We start from the raw sequence: 16,057 nt of genomic DNA, 5'->3' as shown, positions 1-16,057 counted from the left end.
GAAAAATTATTTGTGACATGCACAAAGTAGATGTCCTAACCGACTTGCCAAAACTATAGCTTTTTAACAAGAAATTTGTGGAGTGGTAGAAAAGCGAGTTTTAATGACTCCAACCTAAGTGTATGGAAACATCCGAATTCAACTGTACATACACTACCATTCAAAAGTTTGGGGTCACTTAGAAATGTCCTTGTTTCTTAAAGAAAACCACTTTTTGTCCATTTTAAAATAACAAAGGTATCAGAAATACTGTGTAGACTGTTAATCTTGTAAATGAGTATTGTAGCTGGAAATTGCTGTTGGGGGAGGTTAATGGAATATCTACATAGGCGTACAGAGGCCCATTATCTTCAACCATCACTCCTGTGTTCCAATGGACGTTGTTAGCTAATCCAATTTACCATTTTTAAAAGGCTAATTGGATCATTAGAAAACCCTTTTGCAATTATGTTAGCACAGCTGAAAACTGTTCTGATTAAAGAAGCAATAAAACTTGCCTTCTTTAAACTTGTTGAGTATCTGGAGCATCAGCATTTGTGGGTTCGATTACAGGCCTCAAAATGGCCAGAAACAAAGAACTTCCTTCTGAAACTCGTCAACAGTGAAAGAGGCGACTCCGGGATTGGTGCACTTCACAAAATAGATGGCATCATGCGAAAGGAAAAGTATGGATATTTTGAAGCAACATCTCAAGACATCAGTCAGGAAGTTAAAGCTTGGTTGCAAATGGGTCTTCCAAATGGACAATGACCCCAAGCATACTTCCAAACTTCAGGACAACAAAGTCAAGGTTTTGGAGTGGCCATCACAAGCCCTGACCTCAATCCAATAAAAGATTTGTGGGCAGAACTGAAAAAGCGTGTGCAAGCAAGAAGGCCTACAAACCTGACTCAGTTACGCCAGCTCTGTCAGGAGGAATGGGCCAAAATTCACCCAACTTATTAGTAGAAGCTTGTTGAAGGTACCGGAAACATTTGACCCAAGTTAAACAATTTAAAGGCAATGCTACCAAATACTATTTGAGTGTATGAAACTTCTGACCCACTGGGAATATGGTGAAACAAATAAAAGTTGAAAAAATCATTCTCTCTACTACTATTAGTCTTACATTTCACATTCTTAAAATAAAGTGGTGATCCTAACTGACCTAAGACAGGTAATTTTTACTAGGATTAAATGTCAGGAATTGTGAAAAACTGAGTTTAAATGTAATTGGCTAAGACTCCTGAACAGGTAATCAAATGGCTGCCCGGACTATTTGCATTGTGAGCCCCCCTCGCAACCCCTCTTTTATGCTGCTGCTACTCTCTGTTTATCATATATGCATAGTCATTATAACTATACACTCATGTACATACTACCTCAATTGGGCCGAACAACCACTGCTCCCGCACATTGGCTTACCCGGGCTATCTGCACTGTGTTCCACCAGCCAACCCCTCTTTTACGCTACTGCTACTCTCTGTTCATCATATATGCATAGTCACTTTAACCATATCTACATGTACATACTAACTCAATCAGCCTGACAACCGGTGTCTGTATGTAGCCTCGCTACTTTTACAGCCTCGCTACTGTATATAGCCTGTCTTTTTTACTGTTTTAATTTCTTTACCTACCTATTGTTCACCTAATACCTTTTTTTTGCACTATTGGTAAGTAAGCATTTCACTAAGGTTGTATTCGACGCACGTGACAAATAAACTTTGATTTGTTGTGTAAGTAAGCTTCTGACTTCAACTGTAAGTGTGCCTTGATTTCTAAATAAATTACTGACGTGTCACCAGCAAAGCACCATCACACCACCTCCTCCATGCTTCACTGTGGGAACCACACATGCAGAGATCATTCGTTCACCTACTTTGGCGTCTCACAAAGACACAGTGGAACCAAAAATCTAAATTGACTCATCAGACCAAAGACAGATCTCCACTGGTCTAATGTCCATTGCTCATTTCTTGGCCCAAGCAAGCTCTCTTATTATTGTGTCCTTTAGTATGGTTTCTTTGCAGCAATTCGACCATGAAGGCCTGATTCACGCAGTCTCCTCTGAACAGTTGATGTTGAGATGTGTCTGTTACTTGAACTCTGTGAAGCATTTATTTGGGCTGCAATTTCTGAGGCTGGTAACTCTAATGAACTTATCCTCTGCAGCAGAGGTAACTCGTCTTCCTTTCCTGTGGCGGTCCTCATGAGAGCCAGTTTCATCATAGCACTTGATGGTTTTTGCGACTGCACTTGAATAAACTTTCGAAGTTCTTGAAATGTTCCGCATTGACTGACCTTCATGTCTTAAAGTTATTATGGACTGTCGTTTCTCTTTGCTAATTTGAGCTGTTCTTGCTGTAATATGGACTATCTTCTGTATACCACCCCACCTTGTCACAACAACAACTGATTGGCTCAAACACATTAAGAAGAAAGATATTCCACAAGTTAACTTTTATCAAGTACACCTGTTAATTGAAATGCATTCCAGGTGACTACTTCATGAGCTAGTTGAGAAAATGCCCAGAGTGTGCAAAGCTGTCATCAGACAAAGGGTGGTACTTTGAAGAATCTCAACTATAAAATATATTTGTATTTATTTACACTTTTTTGGGGGGGGAGTTTCATGATTCCATATGTGTTTTTTTGATTCTTCACTATTATTTCTACAATGTAGACAAAAGTAAAAAATTCAAGTTAAACCCTTGAATGAGTATGTGTCCAAACATTTGACTGGTTGTGTGTACAGTGCGTTCGGAAAGTTTTCAGACCCCTTGACTTTCTTCACTTTTTGTTACATTACAGCGTTATTCAAAAATGTTTTAAATCGTTTTTTTCTCCCCTCATCAATCTACAGTCAATACCTCCATAATGAAAAAGCAAAACAGGTTATATGTAAGTTTTAGTTGAGCAGTAACACAATCTCGGTTGACCACAGCCTGAAGACCAAAACATTGACCAGTTGTCTAATTGGCCTCAGCCCTAACAGAGATGTTTAGACAACTTCTTGGTTGTGCAATCTCTTACTATAAGTGTTTGAGTTGGTAGCGGTTTTATTTTGCTTCTTCTCACGAGTGAGAATTTTTACTAGCCTTATATCATGCTTTTCTACAAAGCAAGCTTCTCTTCCTTCTTAGTCTTTTACATTGTCTGAGTCGGTCTTTAAGTGCTTTCAGTAGTTCTTTTCCCAACAACCTCAGTCTTTTCTCTGAAATATAGGATTTGAATCCTTCTTGAAATAAAAAAAAATTCAACCTGCGTAGTGGAATTAGCGCTTGCAAGAAAGGCATTTCACGCTGTGCATGTGACCATTAACTTAACTTGAACCACCGGTCTTTCCTCATGTTTTGAACTAGCTGATAGAATTTGTTGATAAAACTCTCCAATCTGACTAGCTTGCCTAAACACGCTGTTGCGCAATAAGAACGTTTGTTGGCAAACAGAGAAGTAGGGTGTGTGCTGTCTCTCATATGTTACAGGATTGGCCAAACAGAAATGTCTGTAGAGTAGGGCCAGTCTTAAGTAATATCATGCTCAAATATTGTGGAAAGGAAACTAGAGAGGCTCAGGACTGATTTGGTGATATGTTGTACAGTACCAGTATATTCTGGACCAATAGGTAATGTTTAGAGAAACCTCTCCCAAATGCACTGTAGGCATGGTTGTAATTTGCTCTTGGCAGTCCTTTGAGTTCGTAGCCTGTATTCTGTCACCTAAACACTTCTCTGCAATATTTTTACTGTTTCATCTAAAAACACTGCTAGTGTTTTTTTCAAAACATTTTCGCATTCGCTTTAAATATACAGTAACACAATTCCCAATAGGCTTTAACTTATAAGTGTATTGAAATTTTTCTAATTTTCCGCCTCCTACTTTTACCATATTTTTTTGCAACACATGTTGCACTGCTTTTTCACTGACCGCCAGTACGGCTTAAAATTAGGCAGCCTTACTCTGTGAGTTTCCCCTTCAGACATGTTTGACGGAGCTCCTTCTCAGTCTTCAATCTGTAGCACATTTACCCACAACACAAAGAAAGGCTTTAACCTGTTTCCCAGATAGGTAGTCCACTGTAAGCTAGATGGTGTCCTACAGTCAGTCATCTGTAATACTATTGAACACAGGGTTAATGTTCTTGGTCACTGCAATGGAGTTCCGTCATATGGGATAAAAAATATATATATATATATATATATATATATATATATACACTGCTCAAAAAAATAAAGGGAACACTTAAACAACACAATGTAACTCCAAGTCAATCAGACTTCTGTGAAATCAAACTGTCCACTTAGGAAGCAACACTGATTGACAATAAATTTCACATGTTGTGTGCAAATGGAATAGACAAAAGGTGGAAATTATAGGCAATTAGCAAGACACCCCCAATATGCATGCACATTTGTGGCCTGCTGGAGGTCATTTTGCAGGGCTCTGGCAGTGCTCCGCCTTGCACAAAGGCGGAGGTAGCGGTCCTGCTGCTGGTTGTTGCCCTCCTACGGCCTCCTCACGTCTCCTGATGTACTGGCCTGTCTCCTGGTAGCGCCTCCATGCTCTGGACACTACGCTGACAGACACAGCTAACATTCTTGCCACAGCTCGCATTGAGTGCCATCCTGGATGAGCTGCATACCTGAGCCACTTGTGTGGGTTGTAGACTCCGTCTCATGCTACCACTAGAGTGAAAGCACCGCCAGCATTCAAAAGTGACCAAAACATCAGCCAGAAGCATAGGAACTGAGAAGTGGTCTGTGGTCACCACCTGCAGAACCACTCTTTTATTGGGGGTGTCTTGCTAATTGCCTATAATTTTCACCTTTTGTCTATTCCATTTGCACAACAGCATGTGAAATTTATTGTCAATCAGTGTTGCTTCCTAAGTGGACAGTTTGATTTCACAGAAGTCTGATTGACTTGGAGTTACATTGTGTTGTTTAAGTGTTCCCTTTATTTTTTTGAGCAGTGTGTTATATATATATATTATATATATATATATATATATATATATATATATATATATATATATATATATATATATATATTGAAAAAAGTACTGGAATAGGTAAAACTTGAAGTTTAATGGCGCCCCCCCCCCCCCCCGAGGTGGCCCTGTGGTCTAAGGCACTGCATCGCAATGCTAGTTGTGCCACTAGAGATTCTGGGTTTGAGTCCAGGCTCTGTCGCAGCCGGCCGCGACCGGCAGGCCCAGCGTCGTCCGGGTTAGGGGAGGGTTTGGCCGGCAGGGATGTTCTTGTCCCATTGCGCACTAGCGACTCCTGTGGTGGGCCGGGCGCAGTGCACATTGAAAAGGTCATCAGGTGTACGTGTTTCCCCCGACACATTGGTGCGGCTGGCTTCCAGGTTAAGKGGGYATTGTGTCAAGAAGCAGTGCGGTTGGTTGTGTTGTGTTTTTCGGAGGACGTACGGCTCTCAACCTTCGCCTCTCCCGAGTTCGTATGGGAGTTGCAACGATGAGACAAGACTGTAACTACCAATTGGATACCACGAAAAAGGGGGGGGAAAGTAAATTGCAGTTTAATACATAATAAKCCTTAAAAGCATAATGGTCATAACCTCTTCCGTAAAATAAAAATAGTAAACTGGTACCTGCAGACAATCTTAGATCGACTTAAAGGAAAAATACCACTCAAACTATATTTTGGTATTTGTTTCATTAGTCCTTTGATGCAACCCTAAAATGTTTTTCATGTCAGCAATCAGTTTTCAAGGTACAGAACTTTCAAAATATCAGGAAGTGCCACAGTATGATGTGTTTTTTTATTTTGGGTTTAACCCTTAAACATCTCTGGACCTGGGTAGTCATAGCATTGTGCGGAATCCTGTGTCACCCCCAGGTGCTCTGTCATTGGCCATCTGGCCTTATCGACCCCTAAAACCAGCCAATGGTGTTATTGTCTGGATAGAGCTCACAACATGATACTTCCTTGTGATGCTACCAGTGTTGGGGAGTAGTGAACTCTGTAGTTCAACTAGTAATTTAACTACATTTTGCAGTAGCTTGGTGGTAGTTGAACTAAATTCAAATCTAGGTAGTGTTTTCAGTAGTTGATTACTTTTTTTGCCATGTAGCGGTCTAGCTAACTACTGGAACTGCACTCTACTTTTTCTGCAAAAAAGAAAATATGGGTGAAGTAGRCAATTTCCTTTTTTGGAACCAGACCTGCCTAGTTCCTACTTGAAACAGTTTTTGTGTTCAATAGGCTAAATTACACATTCTGTTAACATATGACCCCAAAGTGAACAGTTCTTGCAATTTGTAGTCTTGACATTTTCAGAATTATATATGATAATTTTTCACAAAGTAGTTTAGATATAGTGATGAGCTACTTTTTCAAAGTAACTTTAAATAAACAGTTTTTCTTAAAGGTAGCTTTAGTGTAGCTTAACTTCTTCCAGTGTGAAGTAATTGGTAGCTTGGTAAACTATATTTTCATAGTAGCTTCCCCAACACTGGGTGCTACTACTGTATGCATGCAGTTCCACGGGGTAATGTGATAGGTCACATGGTTTCATATCTTAGACAAAGAGAAGTGACTTCACCCAAGCCGTGGGCATCTCCTACAGACTGTCAAGCCTTATATATTCCACTCAGGCTCTAATGCATTATAAATCAAACAAATTGAAATTGTGAGGCAAAATTWATTTTTTATTATGCTAATGTGGACTTGTGGTTTCTTTGACTACAGTCCACAAAGCCTCTGTCACAATATTCCCAGGTGTCAATATATCATTCTGCTTAACTGTATAGTGACACATCATGCATAAACAAACAAGGTATTTGCATGAGTGTATGTAAATTAACTACCTTCCCCTCTCTTCTTTCTCAGGGAGAGGTCTGCAGCCACTCTGTCAGCCCAACTAAAGGACTCTTTGTGAGGGGTGGTCCTGCCGGTGTCAGCCAACCCTCCAGTCCCATGGCTGCCCCTGCCCACTCCCAGTCCCGGATCAGCCCTGGCTCAACCAGAACCATTTCCCCCTACCCCTCCACCCACCAGGTCCCCTCACCGCCCAAATCCCCCCGTTGCCTCAGCTTCAGTGGTATATTCCGCTCTTCGCCCAACTCATCATCCAACTCTAGCATCAAGCTCTTCTCTAGGACCAGGAAAGGTAATACAAATAAATGTATTTCAAAGAGCTGACTGATTTCCTGTATTTGCTGAAAAACCTCAAGGCAGGAAGTTATCAGCATTATTGTGGTTTTAGACTTTGATTTTGACAGAATTATCAATGACTGAATTATGTGCAGACACACTGTAATAATATGGAATAAATACCATAGCAAACACAGATAGCTCATCAAAAGAAAATGGGCACAAAATGGTAAGACCCTAGACCACAGGTGTCAAACTCATTCCACGGGGGGCCGAGTGTCTGCGGGTTTTCGCTCCTCCCTTGTACTTGATTGACGAATTAACATCACTAATTAGTTAGGAACTCCCCACACCTGGTTGTCTAGGGCTTTATTGAAAGGAAAAACCAAAAACCTGCAGACACTAGGCCCTCCGTGGAATGAGTTTGACACCCCTGCCCTAGACAGTCCTAGCGCATTAGTGCTAAAAAGCCCTGCAAGAGCTGTAGGGGGCAGCAGTCCCCTTCTGGAAAGCAAACATCACCATCTTATTGCCATGTTCTGAGAGCTCAGTGACCCATCATGACCAAGACCATTCTGGGTCTTAAGCTTAGAGAGGGCCAAACAGTATTGTTAGAGGACTGCAGACAGATGTGCTTCCTTCCTTATTTAGACTCTTATCAGTGTCAACAACTTCCTCTTGGGGTTAAAAGAAAGAAAGTGACAACATAGAGGGCTTTGTTTAGCTTATGTTTTCTGCCTTTCATGGGTGGACTCTAAAGCCAGAATGTCAAGTGTTCTTGCTGGCCTCTGGGATTCATTGAACTAGTCCAAGCACATGTTTTCTAGCTTATCTCCATAGAATTATTAGGACAAACTTACATTGTGAATGATACTATTGCATGTGACCACCAGAGTTAAGAGTCAAYACGCAACCCTGGTAGTAATGGTGATTAGTATTTACTCTTTAAAACATTAGAAAGRCCTTGGACTACAGCTACAGTACTAAAGGAAACTGTAGATTTAAAAATAATTTAACAGTCATGACTGTTTAAACCAGTGTTATTATTATGACAGTGTTATGTAGCCTTTACGACTTTAGGTTTCAAGTTAAATGTTACCAAAATAATGATTGGTTGGAAGTGATTTGTTGAGTATTAGAGAGCTTCCTTGTCAAATGGCCAGAGTGCAGAGTTAACCGAAGGAATTAAGCTCTTCAGTCTCAGTACTTGTATAGTTAATGGTCTAATTTAAAATCAGTCTGTTGTGCATAGAAATACTTTGGTTAAAACACCTAAAAGGGGAGTCATTTTCCCTGGCTGGTGTTCACCCATTCTTCCCAGTTCCTATGAAGAGTYTTGTTTGGCAGCTTATAATGGAAAATTCCATCTGGGGCCAGGCCTTAGCTTCGGGCAAGCTCTGTTTTCTCCTGAAGATTAATATGGGTCACCAACAGTACTGAAACTCATACACTGACTGGGGCCACGACTCTTGAAGGTTCATGGTGTATTTAAACTATTGTTGTAATCGAGCATCAGTTGCCACAAGGGTGTGCTATGCCCTGTTAATTTCTTGCTCTCTTCCATCCATCCATCACGTTATGACAAATTGTTTGGGGCTTGGATGTCAAGAATTCTATATTTTCTACAGTGGCTTATATGCATGGCATCTATTGACTTTTTGGTTTTATAATACACTGCTCAAAAAAATATAGGGAACACTAAAATAACACATCCTAGATCTGAATGAATGAACTATTCTTATTAAATACTTTTTTCTTTACATAGTTGAATGTGCTGACAACAAAATCACACAAAAATGATCAATGGAAATCAAATGTATCAACCCATGGAGGTCTGGATTTGGAGTCACACTCAAAATTAAAGTGGAAAACCACACTACAGGCTGATCCAACTTTGATGTAATGTCCTTAAAACAAGCAAATGAAGGCTCAGTAGTTGTGTGTGGCCTCCACGTGCCTGTATGACCTCCCTACAACGCCTGGGCATGCTCCTGATGAGGTGGCGGATGGTCTCCTGAGGGATCTCCTCTCAGACCTGGACTAAAGCATCCGCCAACTCCTGGACAGTCTTTGGTGCAACGGCGTTGGTGGATGGAGCGAGACATTTTGCTCCAGATGTGCTCAATTGGATTCAGGTCTGCGGAACGCGGGCCAGTCCATAGCATCAATGCCTTCCTCTTGCAGGAACTGCTGACACACTCCAGCCACATGAGGTCTAGCATTGTCTTGCATTAGGAGGAACCCAGGGCCAACCGCACCAGCATATGGTCTCACAAGGGGTCTGAGGATCTCATCTCGGTACCTAATGGCAGTCAGGCTACCTCTGGCGAGCCCATGGAGGGCTGTGCGGCCCCCCCCAAAGAAATGCCACACCATGACTGAACCACCGCCAAACCGGTCATGCAGGCAAGCAGAACGTTCTGTCACATGTGCTCAGTGTGAACCTGCTTTCATATGTGAAGAGCACAGGGCGCCAGTGGCGAATTTGCCAATCTTGTGTTCTCTGGCAAATGCCAAACGTCCTGCACGGTGTTGGGCTGTAAGCACAACCCCCACCTGTGGACGTCGGGCCCTCATACCACCCTCATGGAGTCTGTTTCTGACCGTTTGAGCAGACACATGCACATTTGTGGCCTGCTGGAGGTCATTTTGCAGGGCTCTGGCAGTGCTCCTCCTTGCACAAAGGCGGAGGTAGCGGTCCTGCTGCTGGGTTGTTGCCCTCCTACGGCCTCTTCCACGTCTCCTGATGTACTGGCCTGTCTCCTGGTAGCGCCTCCATGCTCTGGACACTACGCTGACAGACACAGCAAACCTTCTTGCCACAGCTCGCATTGATGTGCCATCCTGGATGAGCTGCACTAACTGAGCCACTTGTGTGGGTTGTAGACTCCGTCTCATGCTACCACTAGAGTGAAAGCACCGCCAGCATTCAAAAGTGACCAAAACATCAGCCAGGAAGCATAGGAACTGAGAAGTGGTCTGTGGTCACCACCTGCAGAACCACTACTTTATTGGGGGTGTCTTGCTAATTGCCTATAATTTCCACCTGTTGTCTATTCCATTTGCACTACAGCATGTGAAATGTATTGTCAATCAGTGTTGCTTCCTAAGTGGACAGTTTGATTTCACAGAAGTGTGATTGACTTGGAGTTACAWTGTGTTGTTTAAGTGTTCCCTTTATTTTTTTGAGCAGTGTATAATAAGCTATTTGTACTCCCCCCCCCCCACCTGCATTCTGTGTGTGTTCAGTAAATTAAGGACGTGGGTCGTTTTTTACAAATTGAGGTCAGGGCTTTCTTGGCCAATCCAATACCTTGACTTTGTTGTCCTTAAGCCAAGAGAAGTCTAGAGAAAGAAAAGGAAATGCTCAGATTTTTTWAATCCCTAGTTTATGTAACCCCAACGTAAAAACAATTGAGGTGTCATAGGAGCAGGTCAAAGTTAACACTGACTGCATCTCCACATTCATGCTCTGCTGAACTGTTTGACTTGTTTGGGCTGATCAGTTGCATAACCATTTTAATGGATCTGGGGTAGTGTAGAAGCCAGTCAGAGTCATAACTAACTGGGTCATCACAGGGTGTGTGGTGGTGGGAGGGTGTGTGGCACCCATCTGATCAGATGACTCCACAGCCGCCAGGCCAGGCCAGACCAGGGAAAGACCTTGGGGCGTCCCTTCAGTCAGCTGAGGATGGTTGAGGTGATCTGGGGCTGCGATCAGCACTTTTTAAAGGTCAGTCTTCCTGAGTTAGCTACAGTACTGGGACAGTGAACTGACCTAGCTGTCGCTCTGCGAGGCAGAATGTTCCACTAGAAGTACATACAGAGCCTTCAGAAAGTATTCACACCCCTTTACTTTTTCCACATGTTGTTGTATTACACCCTGAAATTAAAATGGATCACTAAATCAATAAATTTGCAAACATGTCTAATGTTTTCACTTTGTTATTATGGGGTATTGTGTGTAGATGGGTGAGAAACATCTATTTAAATTCAGGCTGTAGCACAACAAAATGTGAAATAAGTCAAGGGGTATGAATACTTTCTGAAGGCACTATTATGACACCTTTTGGTTTTATATAGATCAGGGATGAGCAACTTTGATGGGGGTGGGGGCCACAAAAAAACTGAATTTATCATGAGGGGCTACAGTGCCCCCCTCCCACATTTTAGCAGCCCCCCTTGTGACAGCGAAGGTTTTTAAAAAACAATGCTGTTTTCAAGTTCAGTCAATTATGCACATTTTGCCATGGTGTAGAGAGAATGTTGCAGTTTTAAAACAAGTTTGCTGAAATTGTACACATTTTGCCCAAGGGTGGAGGCAAATGTTTGCTTTGTTTTTTATATGATAGCTGAGGATCAATGGGCCCACCCCGGTCGGTATTTCAACATTGCTTACAACAAGTTTACATAGCTATACTAACTTGGTGTAAAAATACTTTAAAGTTCTACTTAAGTTGTTTTTTTGGGGGGTATCTGTACTTTACTAKTTATGACTACTTTTACTTCACTACATTCCTTAAGAAAATATTGTACTTTACTCCATACATTTCCCTTGAGACCCAAAAGTACTCGATACATTTTGAATGCTTAGCAGGACAGGAAAATAGTACAATTCACGCACTTATCAACCGAACATCCCTGGTCATCCCTACTGCCTCTGATCTGGCGGACTCATTAAACACACACATGCTTTGGCTTTCTGTAAGTAAATAAATAAAAAACAAGAAAATGGTGCCATCTGGTATCTTTACTTTTACTGACAGTTGCATACTTTTTCCACCACTGCTTACCAATCTAAAACAATTTAGCTGACATGGACAAATTGAATGACTGCTGATGCACAACAACATTTTGAAATAACACCTCGTGTATTCTATTATTGTAACTTGTTTTTTTGTGAAATTGATCCGCGGGCCTACAAAAGGGGGGCTTGTGGGATGCCAGTAGTCCGTCCCTGATTTAGATATAGTGTTATGAGTATGTACACGTGAAGACCGAGACAGATGTGAGTGGTGATTTGAACGTGTTCCTTGGGGTTAAAGGGGACGCAGACACTTAGCCAATCACTTTGTGTGTCCCTCCCGGGCTGGCATCCTTTTACAGGCTGCTGAAACGCGTACTCTTTTAGACGCCACCCACAGCTGCACCTGATGCCACTACTAGAGCTCTGCAGAGAGAGGAGCAAAATAGAGCAGAGCGCGGGAGCGCGAGAGAGTCCAACCAAAACAGCAGAAAGAGGAGGAGCAGAGTGAAATTCAGCTGAGCGAGAGGAAGAGTGTGTGCTGTTTTAAACTGTGCTAGGCTGTGCATCATCACTTGGGAGTGTTGGACCTAGTCTCACATAGGACGTTTGGAAATTCTATCTTTCTTTCCCTGCTTGTGAGCTGCCACAGACACCAATACCCTGAGAGCTTTCTGGACTCACTGAGACATTTTAATGAATGAGCTTACAGAAATTAGAAAATATCAGAAGAGATCTGTAACTTTCCAAGAAATGCAACCATGAAGACCAACCATGTCTAAATGACAGATGCCTCTTCTCCTCATTGATGTGCCATCTCTTAACCAGAAGAACAGATCTACTCAGGAGAACAAAGACGACCTTCATCTAAGATAACCCATTGACTGAAGAGGGCCCTCCAATCCAAAGCACATCCTGCTAGGAAAGGTTCAGCTCTTTCCARAAGACCAACACAARGCCATCCAGAGCTGGAAGAGTAGCCTTGCTCATGAGACTTTCAATAAGCTCCTGACTGGTAGGGAAAGACCCTTCTCTAGACATATCTTTAATTTAATTTTTGGCACAGATCTTGTAATCTAACACATTAGTTTTATTCTATTTATAAACATGGATCAGACGGAGTAGCTATTTCGTCACACTTTTGGGTAGTGGTGCTCTACAGTTGTGACTCGTCCCGGATGGTCATGGTCATGGTCCACATTGGGTGTTGAAACCATCGCTTTAACCCGCTGGTGTCCATGAAGAGGTTCGGCAGCCTGAGGAGGAGTAAGAAGCGGAAGGAGCAGGACCTGCTAGCGGCAGGAAGACGCCAGTCAGAGCCACCATGTCTGCCTGGTAATGTCTGTGTTCACATGATCACACTACTTCAAGTGTCTATAAAAGTGTGTAACTGCATAGTATATGATGGGCCACAAGCCCTAAGATGGTGCATGTTGAACGGAGAGGAGAAAAAAACGCTAGGAAATCAAGCTGCAKTGGCAGCTGTACAGATAACTCATCCAAAGGGCTTAGACTTCTCAAACAAGGCAGAAAGCCAGTAGTGGTGTGTGGGTAAAATCACCAGGGAAGACTAGCCATGGGGAGAAAAAATATTACAACCTAATGTGTTGTGATAATTGCGTTGTTTGCTCTGTAACCGGTTAGTGTGTATATGTGTGTGTATGTATATATATATATATATATATATATATAGATCACACACTACTGTTCAAAAGTTTGGGTCAATTAGAAATGTTCTTGATTTTGAAAGAAAAGCAAAATAAAATTTGGTCCATTTAAAATTGATCAGAAATACAGTGTAGACATTGTTAATGACTAACATTGTTAATGACTATTGTTGCTGGATATGGCTATTTGGGGGGGTTAATGGAATATCTACATAGGGATACAGAGGCCCATTATCAGCAACCATCACTCCTGTGTTCCAATGAACGTTGTTAGCTAATCCAAGTTTACCATTTTAAAATGGTAAATTTAGATCATTTGAAAACCCTTTTGCAATTGTTAACACAGCTGAAAACGGTTGTCCTGTTTTTAAAGAAGCAATAAAACTGACCTTTAGACTAGTTGAGTGTCTGGAGCATCAGCGTTTCTGGGTTCGATTACAGGCTGAAAATGGCCAGAAACAAAAAACTTTCTTCTGAAACTATTCTTGTTCTGAGAATTGGCTATTCCATGTGAGAAATTGCCAAGAAACTGAAGATCTGGTACAACGCTGTGTACTACTCCCTTCACAGAACAGCGCAAACTGTCTCTAACCAGAGTATAAACTTGGATTAGGTAACAGTGTGCCATTGGAACACAGGAGTGATAGTTGCTGATAATGGGACTCTGTACGCCTTTGTAGATATTCCATTTAAAAAATCTGCCGTTTTCAGMTACTATAGTCATTTACAACATTAACACTGTATTTCTGATCAATTTGATATTTTAATGGACAGAAAATGTGCTTATCTTTCAAAAACAAGGACATTTCTAAGTGACCCCAAACTTTTGAACGTGTGTGTGGTGTGTGTGTACAGGGCTAAGGTCGAGACGATAAGAAGACAGTGGCAGAGTAAATTTAACCACACCTTTGCTTCATTACAAAACCGGAGAGCAACATCTGTGTGGTGAAGTCCACAAAACATATTCATGGTCAATCAAGTGAATGTTTCCACTAAACAACTATGGATTTAGAACCACAGAGTCTTACCGCAAGTCTCAAAGAAAACATGTGCCGTTTCCGCTATTCAWGCATAATTTCAACTTCAACATCATCTAATCGCATCGCCTATGCTTAGTCTAATACAGTGACAACTAAAAGATACCAAAAACAATTTAGTCCAAACAACGTAAGCTAAATATGATGCGGCTGTCCATGGCACTGATGTGCACGTGTACGCATGCAAGTAGGAAAAAAACATGTTGACTCACCCTACTTGTGGAGAGATGGCAATTCCATTCTCCTCTTTCTTGTTGCCTAAACACGCTTTTAGTTTTTGTTGCCCTAGGCTACCTAGCTAAAACACTTGCTCGCTAGCTTAACTTCCTTTCATGGGCAATGATGCGCCAGGCCAGCTAATTAACATTAGCATACTACATCTAGCTTCCATCCTCTCAGGCCAGGGGCACAATGTATGAATTTATGGTTGGATCGGAATCACTGTTACAATCATTGGCCAGTACAGAGAATTAAGTAAAACCACAAGTCCAAATCCCTATCTCCATCCATGGCTAATTTAGGAAAGGGACGATTTTGGTTAGGACAATGACACAACGAGATGCAGCAATTCCAGTTTTTTTTCTGYCAATGACTTTTGGCTTCTGATGTGATGTGATTGGTGTGAAGCCAAATCCAAACTGGCTTCCCTTTTTTGGTGCGCCAGGACCATTCACAGCTGAACTCACTCAGTTTAGCTCAACGATGATTGGCTATTATTTTATACTTTTTTTTATCAAGAGAGGCCAAATGCTTGCTGGCTTCCCTTGCATTCAATGCCATGGGCAGCAACAATGTCATTCTCTTTTTGACCAGACCGCATCAGATCGATGGACTACACATACTGAGACAGAGGCTCTGTTTCGTTCGCTTGGGTACTTTCTCGGCTGAGATTCATTCAGCCTCTTGCAAATTGAAGGACTTTTATGAAACACAGAGACAAAGGACACATTATTTGTATGTTTCTTCTCGGTAAACATTTTTGGGAAGCCTGGCTTCCCTTGAAAAACATGCATATATGCCACAATATCATGCCCCGTCACATTATTTCGGCCACTTAGATAACGAGCAAGTTTAAGTTAGTGGTTTCATTAACGCAGAAATCTTTGTTTTTCACGCAGGAAAAAATATAAAATCCATAAATATCCTGCTGCGTTTTGTAAACGCAGATCTAAAATKCTTATTGTAATGTGTGCTCCGCATCAGACACATTTTGTGCTTCAGTTGCACTTTTCCACTCGGCTGACAATTCACGAACRGGCGTTCTATCAGCAGACGGAGCTCTGACTGATATATATCTAGCTACTTTTCGCTGCTACTTTTCTCCCTGTAGCCAGCCWACTTTTCTCACTGTAGCCAGCCTACTTTTCTCCGGTAAAATGCCAGATGAACTTTTAAGCAAAACATTAGGAAATGTAGCTGGCTACATTCTTTCTATGATAAACATTAGAAATATGATGGCCATGCATTTTTTTTCTGCAAAAAGACCTTGCTTTTTCTTTGCAATTT

The 16,057-nt window shown here is 41.7% G+C and overlaps 1 protein-coding gene across 4 annotated transcripts in view; it reads left to right on the top strand.

Annotated features, from left to right (window-relative positions):
• The window catches only part of LOC111957022 (5'-AMP-activated protein kinase subunit gamma-2-like), a 58,724-nt gene that overhangs the window by 12,750 nt on the left and 29,917 nt on the right, over positions 1 to 16,057 (top strand). For 3 of the 4 annotated variants that reach the window (XR_002876332.2, XM_023977734.2, XM_023977735.2), the window contains one exon: positions 6,840 to 7,119. Coding sequence is in view for 3 of the 4 variants with exons in the window: in XM_023977734.2 (XP_023833502.1) it covers positions 6,840 to 7,119 (280 nt within the window). In the remaining variant the exon portion in view is untranslated. Of the gene's footprint in view, positions 1 to 6,839; positions 7,120 to 12,282; positions 13,183 to 16,057 lie in introns of those variants that run through there. The other variant, XM_023977736.2, reaches the window with a different exon arrangement.

This window comes from Salvelinus sp. IW2-2015, linkage group LG32 (assembly GCF_002910315.2).
Source record: "Salvelinus sp. IW2-2015 linkage group LG32, ASM291031v2, whole genome shotgun sequence".
NCBI classification, from domain to species: Eukaryota; Metazoa; Chordata; class Actinopteri; order Salmoniformes; family Salmonidae; genus Salvelinus; species Salvelinus sp. IW2-2015.
Note: the sequence above shows the minus strand (reverse complement) of the source record. Positions and strands in the feature narration are given on the sequence as shown.